The 16,654-nt window shown below is 39.2% G+C and overlaps 1 protein-coding gene and 1 pseudogene across 1 annotated transcript in view; both read left to right on the top strand.

The window, feature by feature from the left end:
- ANO4 (anoctamin 4) overlaps nucleotides 1-16,654 on the top strand; it is a 169,950-nt gene that overhangs the window by 144,817 nt on the left and 8,479 nt on the right. The window contains exons 22-24 of the mRNA XM_023509298.1: nucleotides 6,627-6,779; nucleotides 7,766-7,913; nucleotides 15,158-15,277. Of these exons, the coding sequence (XP_023365066.1) occupies nucleotides 6,627-6,779; nucleotides 7,766-7,913; nucleotides 15,158-15,277 (421 nt within the window). The remainder of the gene's footprint in view (nucleotides 1-6,626; nucleotides 6,780-7,765; nucleotides 7,914-15,157; nucleotides 15,278-16,654) is intronic.
- LOC100956026 lies at nucleotides 12,980-13,810 on the top strand (annotated as a pseudogene).

The following is a 16,654-nucleotide window of genomic DNA, read 5'->3' as shown; positions in this document are numbered from 1 at the left end:
CTATTTTTTGGTTGCAGCCGTCATTGTTGTTTGGCGGGTCCGGGCTGGGGATTCGAACCTGCCACCTTAGGTGTATGTGGCTGGCGCCTTAGCCAGTTGAGCTATAGGCGCCGAGCCTACCATCTGGCTCTTTATAGAAACATTTTGCCATCCTGCAAGTGAGATCAAGAAATAGAATATAATTGGTATCAAAGAAGGCCTCCTTGTCCCTGCTCCCATTCATAACACCCTCTCTACCCACTTTCCTGACTTCTAATACCACAGATGGATTTTATCTTTTTGTCCTCCATGTAAATGAAATTGTAGAGTACATACTCTTTTGTAAGAGGCTTCTTTCATTCAATTTCATGTTTATAACATTCTTCCATGTTGCTGTAGATTGTGGAGCTTCATTTTCATTGCTGTGTCGTATTCCTAGAATGTAGACCTGAAGCAAAATTATGTAACAGGCAGAGTGTGTCTTTGAAACTCACCTCCATCTTTTATTTTAGTCATGTGGGGTTTTTTTTTTTTGCATTTCCACTCCCACTTATGCCCAGACTTTCTCTCCTACTCCCCACCACTACCAACACCTTAATCCTCTCCTTTATCCTGAAATGTCCTCCCTCCTGAGCACTCTAGTTATTAATGTGCTAAGTAAATGCATTTTAATAAAAGTGAAACTCTGTTGTGGAAGTATAGGCATCAGGGTCTTAGTAGATTCACCAGTAAGCATGCAGATCTTCTGAGCTCCTGAAAATAGAAATGTACCAGTGCTTATCCATCCAGTCTGCTGCTGATAGACCCAGGTTATTTTCAGGTCTAGGATCTTATAAATAACACTTCTATGAACACTTTTATACATGTTTTTTGATTAACAAATGTACATGTTTCTGTTCAGAGTTTACACAGGGGTAGAGTTAGCAGGCCGTAAGATATGCATTTGTTGTTACTCAATAGACATTTGAAAGTAGTCTTCAAAGCTGGGTGTGTCTGACTAACAATGTAAGAGCCCCAGTTATTTCATATACTTACTAAAACTGATATTTTCTCCATGGGAAGGTTTTCAATTACAGGTTTACCTTACTTAATAGATACAGGACTATTTAGATTTTCTATTTCTTCTTGTGTGTTTTGATAAGCTGTGTTCTAGTTGTTTTTCTTATCAAGAAACTTCTTTATGTGTATCTTCAAATGTAATGGCATAAAATTGAACATAATATCCTCCCATTAACATTTCGTGTGCATGAAGCCTATAGTGATACCCTTTTTCACTTATAATGTCATAGTTTGTGCTTTTCTCCCTTTTGTCATTAACAATCTGGCTAGAGGCTTATTCTTTTCAAAAAACAAACTTTGGGCTTTGTTGATTTTTCTCCATTATACATTGCCTTCTATTTTGTTCATTTCTGCTCTTATGCTTATTTTTTCCTGTACACTTCTTTTAAACATAATTTCACTTGTTTTTTTTAACATCTAAAGATGCTTATTTTTAAATTTTCTCCTTTTCAAATATAAGCATTCAGAGCTGTGTTCTCTATGATCACAGCTTAATCTGTGACCAGATGGCAGGGATCTTTTCCTCCCTTATCTTCCCAACAGCAGTATAGAAATTCTTTATGGTGGAAAAGAACGTCGCTGAAAACAGAGAGCAAAACAATTGTTCCTAAAGGGCTAAATGGTAAATAATTTTGGCTTTTTGAGCCAATAGACAAAAATCAAGGGAATTGTGAAGATATTTTTACAGCCATTTAAAATATAATCATTTAAAATGAAAAAAACATTCTTCACTCACAAGTGGCTAAAAAAACAAAAACAGATGACTTGCCAAATGTGGGCTGCGGGCCATAGTTTGCTGACCCTTGATGGAGCAGGGGTGTTCAAATTTTGGCCCTTGGGCCACATGCTGATTTTATGAGGATTTTTTTTTCTTTTGGTTTATCTATGGTGTTGGATATCAGGAAATGTATGCACAGACCTTTTCTTTGCTAATCAGCTTTTTCTTATTCTTCCAATGTATGGCAGAGAAAAATAAAAAGGTTGGACATGCCTGGTAGAGCCTCCACATGTCTTGTGTCCAAAAATATTACTAGGCATGCAAAAAAAAAAAAGCAAGAAATTGTGAGTAATAATCCGGGGGGGAGGAGTCCTGAGATGATTCAGAAAGTAGAGTTAGCATCCAAAGATTTTCAAATGACTATGATGTATATGTTAAAATAGTAGAAAATATCAACAGAAATGATCGAAAGATGGAGAATTTTAAAAGAAAATCTATGAAAGTAATTGTAGAATTTTAAAATATAATATCTAAAATTAAGAACTTATTTTGATATGTTTAATAGCAGATTGCCATAGCAGAAGATGGGACTGGAGAACTAAAAGACAAAGTCAGGTAAAAAGAAACCCAAAGTGAAGCTCAGAGAGAGAAAAGAATAGAAAAACAGGACAGAATGCTAGGAAACAAGTCAAAAAGTGTAGGCCAAGAGCTGTGGCTCATGCCTGTAATTCTAGACTCTGGGAAGCCTAGGTGGCTGGATTGCTTTAGCTCAGGAGTTTGAAATCAGTCTGAGAAAAAGTGAAACCCCATCTCTACTAAAAATAGAAAAAACTAGCTGGGTGTAGTGACAGGCACCTGCAGTCCCAGCTCCTTGGGAGGCTGAAGCAAGAGGGTCATTTGAGCCCGAGAGTTTGAGGTTGTTGTGAGCTATGATGCCACGGCACTCTACCCAGGACAACTGAATGAGACTATATCTCAGAAAAAAAAAGTCTAAAATATTTGTAATTGAAATCCCAAAAGGAAAGTAGAAAAAGAATAAGAAAAAGAAATATTTAAAGACATAATGTCTGAGAAAGAATAAATCAACAGGACATGTATGAAATATTGGAATACATGTATAAAGCAATTCAAAAGATGAACCAGATCTCTAGATATCAAGATCCAAAAACATGTGAAATGGAAAAGGTGAAAAATATATAAAGAATGGCATTATTGTGTGAACTTTAGACCCAGAAAAAAGCTTAGATGATATATATACCATGTATAATTTATTAGAACATGCATACTTATATATATATATGCTTATAAAAATATAAATGAACTGCAGGAATTCATGCAAAATTCACATCAGCTATTGCCCCTGTGAAGGAAAAGGAGACTACTCAAAAGGGACTTTGGCTTTATTTATTTAGGAAGGAAAGGAGGGAGGGAGGGAGGGAGGAAGGGCTTTATTTATAAATAAATAAAATCTTTTCTAAAAATGATTTGAAGCAGTATGACAGAATGTTACCAAGAGTTAATACTAACTCTTTCATAGATATGTGGAATTTTGTTACATAATTCTTTGTGCCTTTCAGTGTGTAAAAGTTTTTCCAAATAATTTTTTAAGATTTATCTACCTCCACCTATAGGAGAATTGGGCCTTAGCTGGGAAAGGAAATGAAATTTGGAAAAGTCTTAAGCAAAGAACAGTGGCAGATCCATTTAAACAAGCAAGGAAACAGCTTTGGGCTAGAAAGAAAGAACTTTAAAAAGTAGACAATTTTATATTTAGGAATTTATCAGTTCAAAAAACTTTGTTGTTCAGATGGAAAGGCAATTGTTTAGGCCCATGGTAACCCAGAGAATAAGAAAAAAAAAGGCTTTAATATGGCTGTGAGTATACGAAATACAATGCACTAAAATCTTAAAAAAATATAAAATAAAAAAAAGATTTATCTACCTCTATGCTACAATGAGTCTCTTCCCTGGACGCTCCTGAGAAAGCAACCATTAACGGACATCATAGTCATTTAAAGACCAGCGTCACATGGGTCACCTTGCTGCTATGTGACCGCAGTTGTTTGATGGGATTGTGGGCCACAGTTAATGTTTAACTAGATAATGAAGTGTGTTAGGGGCCAGATAAATGGAAACTATGAATGAACTAAACACATTTTCCTTTTAAACTTGAAGTTATTTTCATTATAAACCCAACCTTAAAGAAGTATTCTTTAAGGAAATTTGGATGGAGACACTCAGGTAGATGGTCATCTGAAGATGGAGACAAAGACCGAAGTTAGGCTGTAACAAACCAAAGAATACCTGGAGTTACCTTCAAAGAGGCAAGGAAGGACCCTCCCGTAAAGGCTTCAGAGAGAGTATGATCCTTCTTAGGGCTAGATGTCCTTGATTTCAGACTTCTAGCCTCCAGAACTGTGAGAGAAGACATTTTGGTTAAGCCACCCAGTTTTTGGAAATATGTTATGGCAGACCTAGTTGGGGAGCCCAGGGATCCAGGCCTGGCTGAGCCTTGTATAAGCACATGATGGCTGCACCACCTCCAGCATCTTGTCTAAGTTCCAGATAGACAATAAAAGACCACAGACAAAAGGCATCTGCCAGTGAAGTCTACCTTTTGTTTGCCTGAAAATTAGTATTTTACTTAAAGAGAGAATAAAATATAATTTATGTTAAAAAAAGAAAGAAAGAAAGAACTCTTCAGTGAGTCTGATCTGTAACATCCAGTGCTCTTTGTGATTGTAAGAGTTATCTCTGACAGTCTGACTTCTACCTGATGGGTTTTCTTTACTTCCCTGGCCTTTATTCATCGCAATTATGTCAGTCATTGGGCCAGCATTTATCTGTCCCTGACAAGTCCTTTCTGTACACAAACCCCTGTAGTGGGTATGTTGGAAATGGAAACATAAGGACATTGCCATTCCCAGTTTCGTGAAGCCTAGTGCGGTAGAGAAGAATGATGGGCAAAGAGCCATGAAGTCAAGGCAGAGTAGACTTTATGGTGGTGAGCAGAGTTGTAGGCGCTGTACGGGGCAGGACTAGTTAATTACGGTTCCATAAAGTTCGATAGTAGGGTACAGTTACTGAGCTGACCCCTGGAGGAAGAAAAAAAGTTTCAACAGAGGATTACCAGCAACACCAAGTACTTATATGATTTGTTCCCATAAAACCAGAAGTCTAAGGGGACCAGATTAGAGCAGTGTTTTTCACTCTTTTGTATCTCATGACACACTTGAGCCTGTGGTTAAACTTCCGCAGCACACTTAAATTACGTTGATCAAAAAAAAAGAGTAAGAAAAAATATCTTTTTTTCTTCTTATTTTTTTCTCTTTTATTTCCTTTTTCCTTTTTTTTTTTTAGCAAATACAAAATGTGTGTTAGTCATTATTTGGTTGTTGTCACTTTCTAAAATAAAGTTTAAAAAGTAAAAATAAGAAGAATATGAAGTCATACATTGAGTCAAAGATGTTTTTGTCCATGATGCCCAATAGATTTTATTTTTAATTATGCCAACTGGTTGTCTTACATCAAAAACAGCCTACTTTTCATTTACTTTTTATTTTGCAAAGTTGCAAAAAAAGGATAGTGCTCCCATATAACCTTTGTCTTGCTTCCCCGAATGTTAACATCTGGCATATTTATTAAAAACAAAAAATTAACATGAATACAATGCTGTTAAATAACCTACAGGCCTTATCTGAATTTTGTGTTTTCTCAGTAATATTGTCTTTCTTGTCCATGATTCGTCCATGATCCAACATGGCATTTAGTTGTGATGTCTCCTTAATTTCTTCTGAGCTATGATGGTTCCTTAGTCTTTTTTGGTTTTCATGATCCGTACTGGCCAGTAGTTTTGTAGACAGTCCTTCAGTTAGAGTTTGCCTGATGCTTTTACATAATTAGTTTGTGGTTATACATTTTCAGCAAACATACCATAAAAAAGGACGTTGTACCCGCCTCAATGCATCATATCAGGGGTACGTGACATCATGTTGTCTTTTACTGGTGAGATTCACTTGAGCACTTGGTTAACAGGGTGTTTACCAAGTTTCTCCATCATAAAGATACCATTCTTCTCTGTATGAATTAGCTTGTGGAGAGAAACTTGGAAAACCCACAAATACTCTAATTTCTTTAACATGCTTCTCCTCTAATTTTAGCACTCTTCAATGGTTTTTACCTATAGCAGTTATTACTGTAATGTCCAACAAGTGGTGATTTTCTATTTTCATCATTCCTTTTATGTTTATTAACTGTAATTATACCATAAGGAAAAGCCACTCCGTATTCTCCATTTATTTATTTTTTTAATTTATTTATTTATTCAATTACTCATTTATGCAAGCACATATTTATATCAATATCAGGGTAGACTTAGATGCTTACCCTGTGGGTTATAATCCAGTGTTTCCACTGCTGAGTTTGTTGCACAGATCATTCCAGCTTTGGCCCTCGGGGGTGCTTTCAACTTTGTCCTATGTCCTCCTGACACGTCCTTATCATTCTCTGAGCATTTCCTTACTTTCTGGCATCGTGAGATAGCCCAGGTTCCTCTGTAGTTCCTCTATCACTGCTCTGGAATCACACATTCCTCCAAAGAATGCTCCTTTTGTTAGTAAATGGTATTTAGAAAACAAGATCTGAATCCCAGGTGTGCCCACTGTTTCTAGGATTCCATTGCTTCCATGCCCTAGAGGTGCCTCTTTTTCCAAGGCTCCCGGCTGTCTTTCTGGAAGAGATGTCCTCTGTGTTTCTCTATTGGGAAAAAAATGGAGCTTAAGATGATGACATATTCAGAGCATGATCCCTTTGAAAATAGTGGTGAAAAACCAATACTCTGTTCTCTCTCTCTCTCTCTCTCTCTCTCTAGTTCTTCAGTTTGGATTCACAACCATCTTTGTGGCAGCTTTCCCCCTAGCACCCCTTCTGGCCTTACTGAATAACATAATTGAAATTCGACTTGATGCTTACAAATTCGTCACACAGTGGAGGAGACCTTTAGCTTCAAGGGCTAAAGACATAGGTAAGTTGGGTTGGGACGTGGTTTTTCAAAGCTGTTAACTACCTGGTTGATAAAACCAGAAAAGCCACCAACTTTAGATTTTTACTTAGAGTTTCCACGTAAAACAATTCACCTAATTTTTGCAAAAGCTTTAGATAATGTTAGATAAGAAGTAAAGCTGCCTGTTTGGAAGTTGATAATTTCCAGTGCTAGAGAATCTGTGCTTAAATAGATTCTCAATTTGGTTATTTCTATGTTAAGACTTTGGAATCTAAAGTTTGCCTTATTATCACTTCCTTTTTAAAATAGATCTTCCACTTGCTTAACTTCATTTTGGTCTTTCCTAAGTATTTGCCTGACATACATGAAGCATGATTTCGTTTTTCTCATGGCAGAGGTTGAGCTTTTGTCTTTGTCTGGAGATGCTGAGTTGAATCCAAGGCAGCCCTCTGGAAAGTGGGCAGAGATCAGAGACTCATTCATTTCTGTATCTTGTGTGTACAGAGCAGGCAGAGAGGCACTCAGCCTACATGTATGGAGAAGAATTGCATGTGGACATTCCTGCTCACTGTGGTCTTAACCTCCTTATGAAACAAAGACACATTCAGTGAGCACCTGCTCTGGGTCAGTGTGCAGGGCCTGGGCCCCCAAAGATGAACAGGAGGGACCTTATCCAAATCCTTGAGGAGCTACCAGTCTGAGGGTAGCTTGACATTGTGTGTGCTGGTCTTAGATGGTGCTTTGGTGCCTTATAGTTGACCAGAATTCTCTGCCTTATGTCTGATGCTGGTTGTTGAGTCACCAGCACATTGACACTCCATTAGAAAATTCATTCTGCGGAAAGTGTAAGCACAGATTCTTACTCCTGGATGCAAGGGTCAGAATCTGGAAAGATGGAGCAAAATGCACACAGAAAGGACTATTGAAAATGTGTTATCTCCTTTGTGTCCAGACTTATGACCTCTGCTGTTATATATGGAACTAATACACGACTTCCATTTGCACAGGAATTTGGTATGGAATTCTTGAAGGCATTGGAATTCTCTCGGTTATTACAAATGCATTTGTCATCGCAATAACATCTGACTTTATCCCTCGCTTGGTGTATGCTTATAAGTATGGACCTTGCGCAGGCCAAGGACAAGCTGGGCAAAAGTAAGTTGCCATTATGAAATCTCTATTTCCTAGCCATTGTGTGGTGGTGAACACTCAGGCAGAAGCTTTTTCCCTGGGGAATATGGAACATAAACCCAGGACAAGGAATTAGGACACAATAACATTATCAGCCAAAGAAAACACATCCTGATCTACTGAAGGGTTGGAGGTCATACCAGACAGGTTTTAGATAGAACCCAGTGTTAGAGCAGCTGTTAATCATTTCCTCACCTCTGACCTCTACTTGCTCTGCGTTGAGAAATGTGTGGGATGCTAAAAATGTGTAGCAAAAAAAAAATGATGTGTGATGTGATAAGTAATTATGTCATTTTTGTGAGTCCAGTTAAAAGGAGAAATACAGTCAAATTCACATTGTGTCAAATTCACACTGTGTCATTAAATGTAGACTGAAAATACTGCATGGGAAATATGGAACTGTGTACTGAGTACTGTGGAGTAAGTAAGTGAATGATTTTTTTCCTGGCCATTGACCTGGCCAGTGTCTATATTACCCCAGACAAATTAGGGAGACTAAACCCTCTATGGCATTTAGTGGAGCCTGAAGCCAGGTCACCATATTTCTAGGCAGGTAAAGCCTAGACGAAATTATCACATGTCCCCTAGCTTTCATTTCTGGACCTTGGGAAAAGGACAAAAGTCTAAACGAATTTTAAAAATCCCTCTTTAGCTAAAGCCAAAGTCAAATTCCAGGTATGGCATGTAGAGATCCATAGGTCAGAGTGGAATGTATTTTGGGGATTATAGGGCCATCTTGCTGTCCCAGAAATCATCCTACTTGGGCTGCTGCCACTTATATGAGCATCCCTGACTCCTGGCTCACTGGTTTGGGTCAAATTAATTTGTCCCCTACAGCCATTTTAGTTTGACCAACTCCAAGGAAGAAAGTGCCACTGCATCAAATCAACTGAATTTATGCAAACCCCATTTCCTTATTAATCCTTCATAAATGGGCAGAGGCCTGGATATCTGTGGAATATGATAAAGTCTATAATCCAGCTATTCAGAAGGCTTCTTGAAAGTTCTTCACTACAGTAATCACATGGCCATTACACACTAATTATCTGGTGAGCTTAAGTGAGCATATTATCTTACTTTAAAAGATTTAAGGACTTATGAGGTCTGACAAGTTCATGAACTCATCTTGGAAAAAGTACTATATACCTCATTGCTGAAATTCACATTGATCACCTTTGAAGTACTCCCCTTGGGAAGGCTATGCACCAATGCCAGGGCCTTGTCCACCCTTCAAAGTGATTTTTCAACTCTTTTTCTGGAATGGCCATCAGAGATGTTATATTACAAGCAAAAATATACAAAAATAATGAACAATTAACAAGATTAATGAATAATCAGCAAGACACCACCATATGTCAACACAAACCCAGCTGTGAGACACTGATATACCAAGGTTATAAAACCTTACCAAGTAGTTTGTACAGTGCTGCCAACGCAAGCACACAGTAGAAAGTTTCCAAACTTAATTGTCACACCTCTATGATGACAGCTATGTTGGTATTCAGCAATCCAGTATGCAGCATTTCTCAGATGAGTTTGTGAATTTAATTGTCAGAGCTCTGTATCTTATACTACCCAGGCATTTCTTTCTAACTGTAACTGTGCTTGGCTTAGCCTACAAAAGCTTAACCTTCACTCAAACCACCTTCATATATGTTTTACAATGGGTTCTTAAAAGAACCCTCTGAGTGGGACACACATCATTTTCCTTACTCTGAGGAGCAAGAAAAGATCAAGAGAGGGTAAGTCCCCAAATACAATGCAGAAGAACTGTGGGTGCCCACACTGAGTAGCACCTCACTGCACAGATGTGTCACCTCCTGCACCACAAGGGCCCTCAGGGCCATTGAGGGTAAGAGGTTTCCTTGCTCCTCTGATGGTAATTCCCATGGTTTTAAGTCCCAATAGCCATTTTAATTCTTTCCTAACTTCAAATATGGTGAAACCTGTCTTATTTGGGGGGTGAACCAAAAAATAAAGTCGGAATATTTATAATATTTATGCACAGTTAATGATAAAGCTATAGAATTTTGACAACCTATTCAATGTTCGTGGTGATTAAAATGCATCTATAACCTCCTTAAAACTGTATTATTGGGCTCTCCAGGGATTTTCTTTTCCTTTCTTTTTTTGGTTACCTTTTCCTTTGAATTAAGAACCTTCTGCCACTTTCAATTTATACAACCCCCTTTGTCTTCTAATCCACTGGCCATTTTTCATGTCTCCAAGTAGTTCTATTTGTGTATGTTTCTTCATGAATCTTATTTTCTGCCCCACTGGCCACTCTATTACTTTTGAGATTTTTTTTTTCTTTTTCCAATTTACAAAATGCTTTTGAAATGATTGAACTCATAGAGTAGCAGCACTGTCAAATTTTAGAAAATCTTAGGCTTTGGGATAGTAAAGTGATGGCTGCTAGTTCATCCTTTTCTCATGTATTAAAGGATTGAAAACAAAAAATAATGAATTCTCACATTTAAATGAAAGTGGTATTCTCAGAAGTTACTTGGAAGAGATATGCATCCTAATCCAAGCACTATCCTTACAAAAGGCATTTTATGAATTTCTTTTCTTGGAAAGACTTTCAGAGGCCATCACTAGCTTTTTTAAGAAAATGGACTTTCTAACCTTGTATTCACAGAAATCCTTCCATTATCTGGTGCTTTTTTCTTTCTTTCTTTTTCTTAAGTAAATTTATTTTGGGTTAATATGAGGATATAAATAACCAGGTCAAAATATTTGATTTTGTTAGATAGAGGCTCTCTTGTGGTTGTGTCCAAAAGGTGTGCCAACCTCCCCCACCTCGTGCCCCTTGAGTGAGAGCATCCCAACCTCCTTCCCCTCCCTTGTTACCCATCCCCACAACTTGGGTTGAAATGAGTTTTTCTCCTCTGAGGGTGTGCGTCGGATCATCTACTGGCTTCACGTTAGCATTAAGTACATTAGACAGCTGCTTTTCCATTCTTGTGATACTTTACTAAGAAGAATGCTGGATAATCACAGGTAAAAGACTGAAACTGGACCCCACACCACTCACAAAAATTGATTCAAGATGGATAAAAGATTTAAATCTAAGGCATGAAACAATAAAAATTCTTGAAGAAAGTGTGGGAAAAACACTTGAAGATATTGACTTGGGGAAATATATGAAGAAGACTTCCGTGGCAATTGCAACAAGAATGAAAATAAATGATATTTAGTTAAACGGAAAAGCTTCTGCACACCTAAGGAGACAACAACCAAAGCAAATAGGCAACCCTCAGAATGGTGCCTTTTCCTTGGTATCTTTCACTTCTCCCTGATCGCTGGGGAAGCCTCACCTTTTCTCTGTCTCACTGGTTGCTGGGGGGGGGGGTTGGCGGGGGGTCGCAGTGAGGGTGCATAGCACTCCCGCCAGTGAGCAGAGTGATAGCTGTGGGTCTGCTGTTGTCTGTGACTTTCCTGCTCCAGTGGTAGGCCAGTGAGGGGACACACGGAAGCCACTGGCTGAACTTCATATGGCCAAGCATGGGAGATCTCATTTTCCCAAACTGATGACAGCCCCAATGATTTGACGTTGGCGATAGCTAAGATTCTACCATGGTGAACAGGGTTAGTGAAATGCCTCAATAATGTGAGGCTAGCATTTCCCTCTTCTTCCTGATGATAGAAATAATATGGGAAGAAGATTCTCAGAGGTGATAACTACGTATTTATATCCTAGGCCTACATGTAATGCTTTGCCCAGGGAAGGATGACCAACCATTAAAGACACGTTTTCAACTTGGATTTATAACCTATATTACATAAATATGCTTAATAAATAGGTTCAAAGATATACCCTCTTATTTATTTCTTAAGTTCAGATTAACATGAGGGTGTATACAGTTAGGTTACGTTGTTGGCGTTTGTGAGGTATACCCTCTTTACTTTGGGGGAGAGGGTTGTCTGTGAGACAGGTGTAGACTTTCTCAATGGAGTTTTTGAACAGAGTGACAATGGGTGGCAGCTTTAATCTCCATAAAGCCTCAAAGCTGCTTTGCCAGGTAAGAGTGCAGGAGCCGCCCCAATGTCCCACTGCAATGCTCGGGCTCTTCTTCCCCAGTTTTGGAGCACCTGTGCCTTCCCACTGCTCAGCTCCTGAAAAGAGTGGTAAAAGTGGCTCCCGTGTGGTGACAGCTCATGATCACCAAGGTGCTCATTTGTTTTCATGTGAAGTTCTGGACAGTTCACAGATGAGGGAGACGTGACCCCAAATGACCCTGTCAGGGAGTAGCAGGGAGCCTGCTGCCCATTGGATTAAGGCGAGTTGCACACCCACTGACCACTTGTTTCAGCCATGAGTGACTTGATAAATGAATCCTTCAGCTTGGTTCATTTTTCTTTAAGGCCAGGATAAAGCCAGCGATTTGTCTTGCAGGAGACAACACACAGAATCTGTGTGCGTTCAGAACTATCTATGCTCATGTTATTCTTTTGACTTGGCATCAGCCGCTTGGGATCATCATTACAGGCATGTTAATGCAGAGAATCTGAAGATCATGATTTGTTCGTTCAATTAATAATTATTTATTGACCTCCTGCTATATGCAAGAAGTGAATAAAATAATTGTCACTCACATTTATCTTACTACAGGCTAAAGTACTGTAGCACAATCTATATATACATCATTTAACTTAATTCCCACTATTACCCTATGAGGTAAGTACTTCACTTGAAGTGATATAAAGGCCAGGAGTGGTGGCTCATACCTGTGATCCTAGCACTTTGGGAGGCCAAGATGGCTGGATTACTTGAGCTCAGAAGTTTGAGACCAGCCTGAGCAAGAGTGAGACCCTGTCTCTACTAGAAATAGAAAAATTGACTGACCATTATGGCAGGTGCCAACAGTAATGTGGCCAATAGTCCCAGTATAGTGCCAATAGTCCCAGCTACTCAGAAGGCTGAGGCAAGAGGATCGCTTGAGCCCAAGAGTTTGAGGTTGCTGTGAGCTGTGAACCCTAAAAAGGAAGTTATATAGTCTAAGCTGGCACGTGGCAAGGAGAAAGCCATGTTCAGTTCAAGTGCCAAGATCATGAAACCCAGTGGTAAGAAGCCAGACGAATTTGAGTCTGGCCCTTCCGGAGCTAGAGATGAACTTGGACCTCAAGGGTCAGAGAGCTGAATATAACAGCAGCCAAGGAAATTGAAGCTGGTGGTGGTTTGAAAGCTATTATAATCTTTGTTTCTGTTTCTCAATTGAAATTCAAGTCCAGGCTTGGCGCCTGTGGCTCAAGCGGCTAAGGCGCCAGCCACATACACCTAAGGTGGCGGGTTCGAATCCCCAGCCCGGACCTGCCAAACAACAATGATGGCTGCAACCAAAAAATGGCCAGGCGTTGTGGCAGGCGCCTGTAGTCCCAGCTACTTGGGAGGCTGAGGCAGGAGACTCGCTTGAGCCCAGGAGTTGGAGGTTGCTGTGAGCGTGATGCCATGGCACTCTACCCAGGGGGACAGCTTGAGACTCCGTCTCAAAAAAAAAAAAAAAAAAGAGAAATTCAAGTCCAGCTAGTATGTGAATTGGAGACAAAGTTCAATAGGAATCATGTTATTTTTATCGCTTTGAGGAGAATTTTACCTAAGCCAACTCAAAAAACTGTATAAAAGTAAGCAAAATCACCCCAGGAGCCACACTCTGACCACCATGCATGATGTGATTCTTAGAGACTTGATCTTCCCAAGTGGAACGGTGGGCAAGAGAATCCCACAGTTATAGCAACCAGCTCATAAAGGTTTATTGGACAAAGCACAGCAGAATAAAATGGTTGAAACTTTTTCTGGTATCTGTAAGAAGCTCCCAGGCAAGGATGTTAATTTTGAATTCCCAGAGTTTCAGTTGTAAGCAAAAATGAAGAAATAAAGTATAGCCACAATAAAAAAAAAAAAAAAAGAAGATGTTTTATATAACTTGCCAAGAACGCCTGGCTACAAAGCCCTAGAGCTAAGGTTTTAGCCCAAAGCCCAAACTTTTAGTACCATAAAAACAAGCCTTGTCCTCAATAAACTTACTATCCCTGACAAGTCCAGGCAATAGTTTTATTGCTGGCTCATTCTCAAGACAATGTTCTGCATATAAAGTGCTATTTAAAGAAAAAGTTATAAAAGGTGTAGCTAAGAGTGATAATTTCATGCAAAGTTTCAAACATTGTCATTGCAGCAAATGGATGTGTTTACCTCAATGTTCGACCTGTAAAACTCTGTCTAGAGACATACATATAAAAGATGTTTCTAAGAGTGCTACCTTGTGTCATACTGTTAGAAAGTGCTATTTCTTTAATGGGATTCTTGATAGAATGAGTCATTGATTTTATCAACCCGTTCTATTGATCTATCATCTATTAATAAGTGATTGACAGACTGCCTGGTACGTTAATTTCCCTCCAATCAAATCAACTGAGTTTAATATTTCCTGGATTCCTACACTACATGAGACTCTCCAAGGAGGTAGGATACAGAAATACCTAAGAGACTGGCTTGACTCTCCAAAAACTACAGTCCAGAGGAGAAGATGTATGTAGGCCGCCCACACTAGTACAAGCCAGATGGTAATTATGAATGAAGTATGGTGACTAGAGAAGGAAAGGAGTGAGTCGTCCTGACTGAGGGAATTAGGATATCATCCAGAAAGAGTGGCGTTTTGGTTGGCCACTAAAGGATAAGCACTATTCCTGTTTAAAGGAGGATGGAGAGAATTCCAACAGAAAAGACAGCTTGAACAGCAGCATAAAACATGACGCCCTCAGGGAATATAGTCTCCATGACTGCACTGCACATTCAAGTTGGGAACAGGATTGATTATGGTCAGACCAGTCATATCCAGGGCATTTTGATAAAAAAAAATATGCAAAATATCATTCATGAGGGAACATGTTTGTGTGTGTGCATGTGTGTGTCATCAGTGAAGGAACCTCTGAGACACATGCCATTTACGCTCATCATGTGATGCTGCCATCTTTAACCTATTTCACTGAGGCATTAATTGGGATAGAGCTCTTTTATATGACAATACTGCCCAGAAAGGATTGTAACAAAAGAAGTAACATGTTCCTGATTGAATGTGCCCAGGGCTGCTTATGCCAATGCAGGGCCAGCTAAAGGCACTTGGGACTTCTAGGAAACTAGCCACGAGAGGCCTGGCTGCAGAGAAGCTGATCTGGAATCTAACTGTAGAACTGGTTTTCTCTTACAGGTGCATGGTTGGCTATGTGAATGCCAGCTTGTCCGTGTTTCGGATTTCTGACTTTGAGAACCGCTCTGAGCCTGAGTCTGATGGCAGTGAGTTCTCCGGCACTCCGCTCAAGTACTGCAGGTGAGTGTGGCTCTTATGTGGCTCTCTGCACCAGGCTGGCTCGCTTGTGGGGAGGTTTTGCTTTGATGGTGCTTTCTGGCTTTGCTTTTCAAGGCCTTCCAAGGGGAAGGTAAGAGAAAGCATGGATATGACCAGGCCATGAGTAAATCTAAAGACAGTAGAATCTCTGTACGGTGACCCCCCCAAAAAAGGGCTGTAACAAACTAATCACCATATGGACATAGCCAACGTAAGAGACTAGGCCTACAGTCCTGGAGCATGTCAAGTTTATGAAAATTAGGTGAACTTAAGGAGGTGGTCAATGTAGGGAGGTGGTCAGCTATGGAGGTCCTACTGTAGATAGTACATAAAACAACTCTAATATACTCACACTAGTGCCTATTACATAGCAATAAAACTAAATTAGCTACATGGAACAGTCGGAATAAATCTGAGTTACATAATAGTACATAAAAGTGGGTCCCAGAAAAATACATGCAAAATAATATCCCTTCTAAAAAGTCCAAAAACAAATAAAACTGAATAGTATCACAGTCAGACAAATGTATAGACATACATGTCAGTGATAAAAATGAAATTCAGAAGCAATAGCTGTACAATATTTACCTTATGTTAAGACATAGTATAAAATTGTAGTAATTAGTGTGGCAGAGTCACAGGAACAGATAAACAGAAAACGGAATGGAATTGGGAAACGAAAAATATGTTGACTAATAATTAAATGCAATCGCAGAAAAACACATACAATATGATTCCATTCACACAGAGGTCAAGACAGAAAAACTTAGCGGTATTCTATTTAGGAAACCCTGCTTACATGGCAAAACTATAAAGAAAAACAAGTAGGTGGTTATCACAGAATTTAGAATAGTGGTTACCTCTTGGAATGGCTGGGAATGTCAGCAGGCACTTGATTCTAAATCATTGATTATGTTCTGTTTTATCTCGAATGGGGGATATGTGAGGTTCACTTATTCTTTCAAACATCCATATACTTTTATTTTTACAGTTTAAAAGTCAGAATAAATTATATATAATAGCACTGTCACACCTCATTGCTGAATGTCACTCTGGTCACATTCAGAGTACTCCCCTTGGCAGTGTGGTGACCATGGTGATATTCAGCAATGACGTATAACCTCATAGTGCTATATGTAATTTATTCTGACTTTCAAACTGCAAAAATAAAAGCACTTTCTTAGAATGATTTCATTGTGAACTTAGTTGTCCTACCTCCACATTGATAGCTCTGATGGCCATTCCAGAAAAAGAGTTCCAAAATTGCTTTGAAGGGTGGCCTAGGTGCTGGTGTCAGTGGGTAGCTTCTAAAGGAGAATACCTCAAAAGTCACCATAGTAATATTTAGCTCTGAGGTAT

This window comes from Otolemur garnettii, unplaced genomic scaffold, assembly GCF_000181295.1.
Source record: "Otolemur garnettii isolate 467f Iridium unplaced genomic scaffold, OtoGar3 scaffold00007, whole genome shotgun sequence".
In the NCBI taxonomy this organism is placed as follows: Eukaryota; Metazoa; Chordata; class Mammalia; order Primates; family Galagidae; genus Otolemur; species Otolemur garnettii.
Note: the sequence above shows the minus strand (reverse complement) of the source record. Positions and strands in the feature narration are given on the sequence as shown.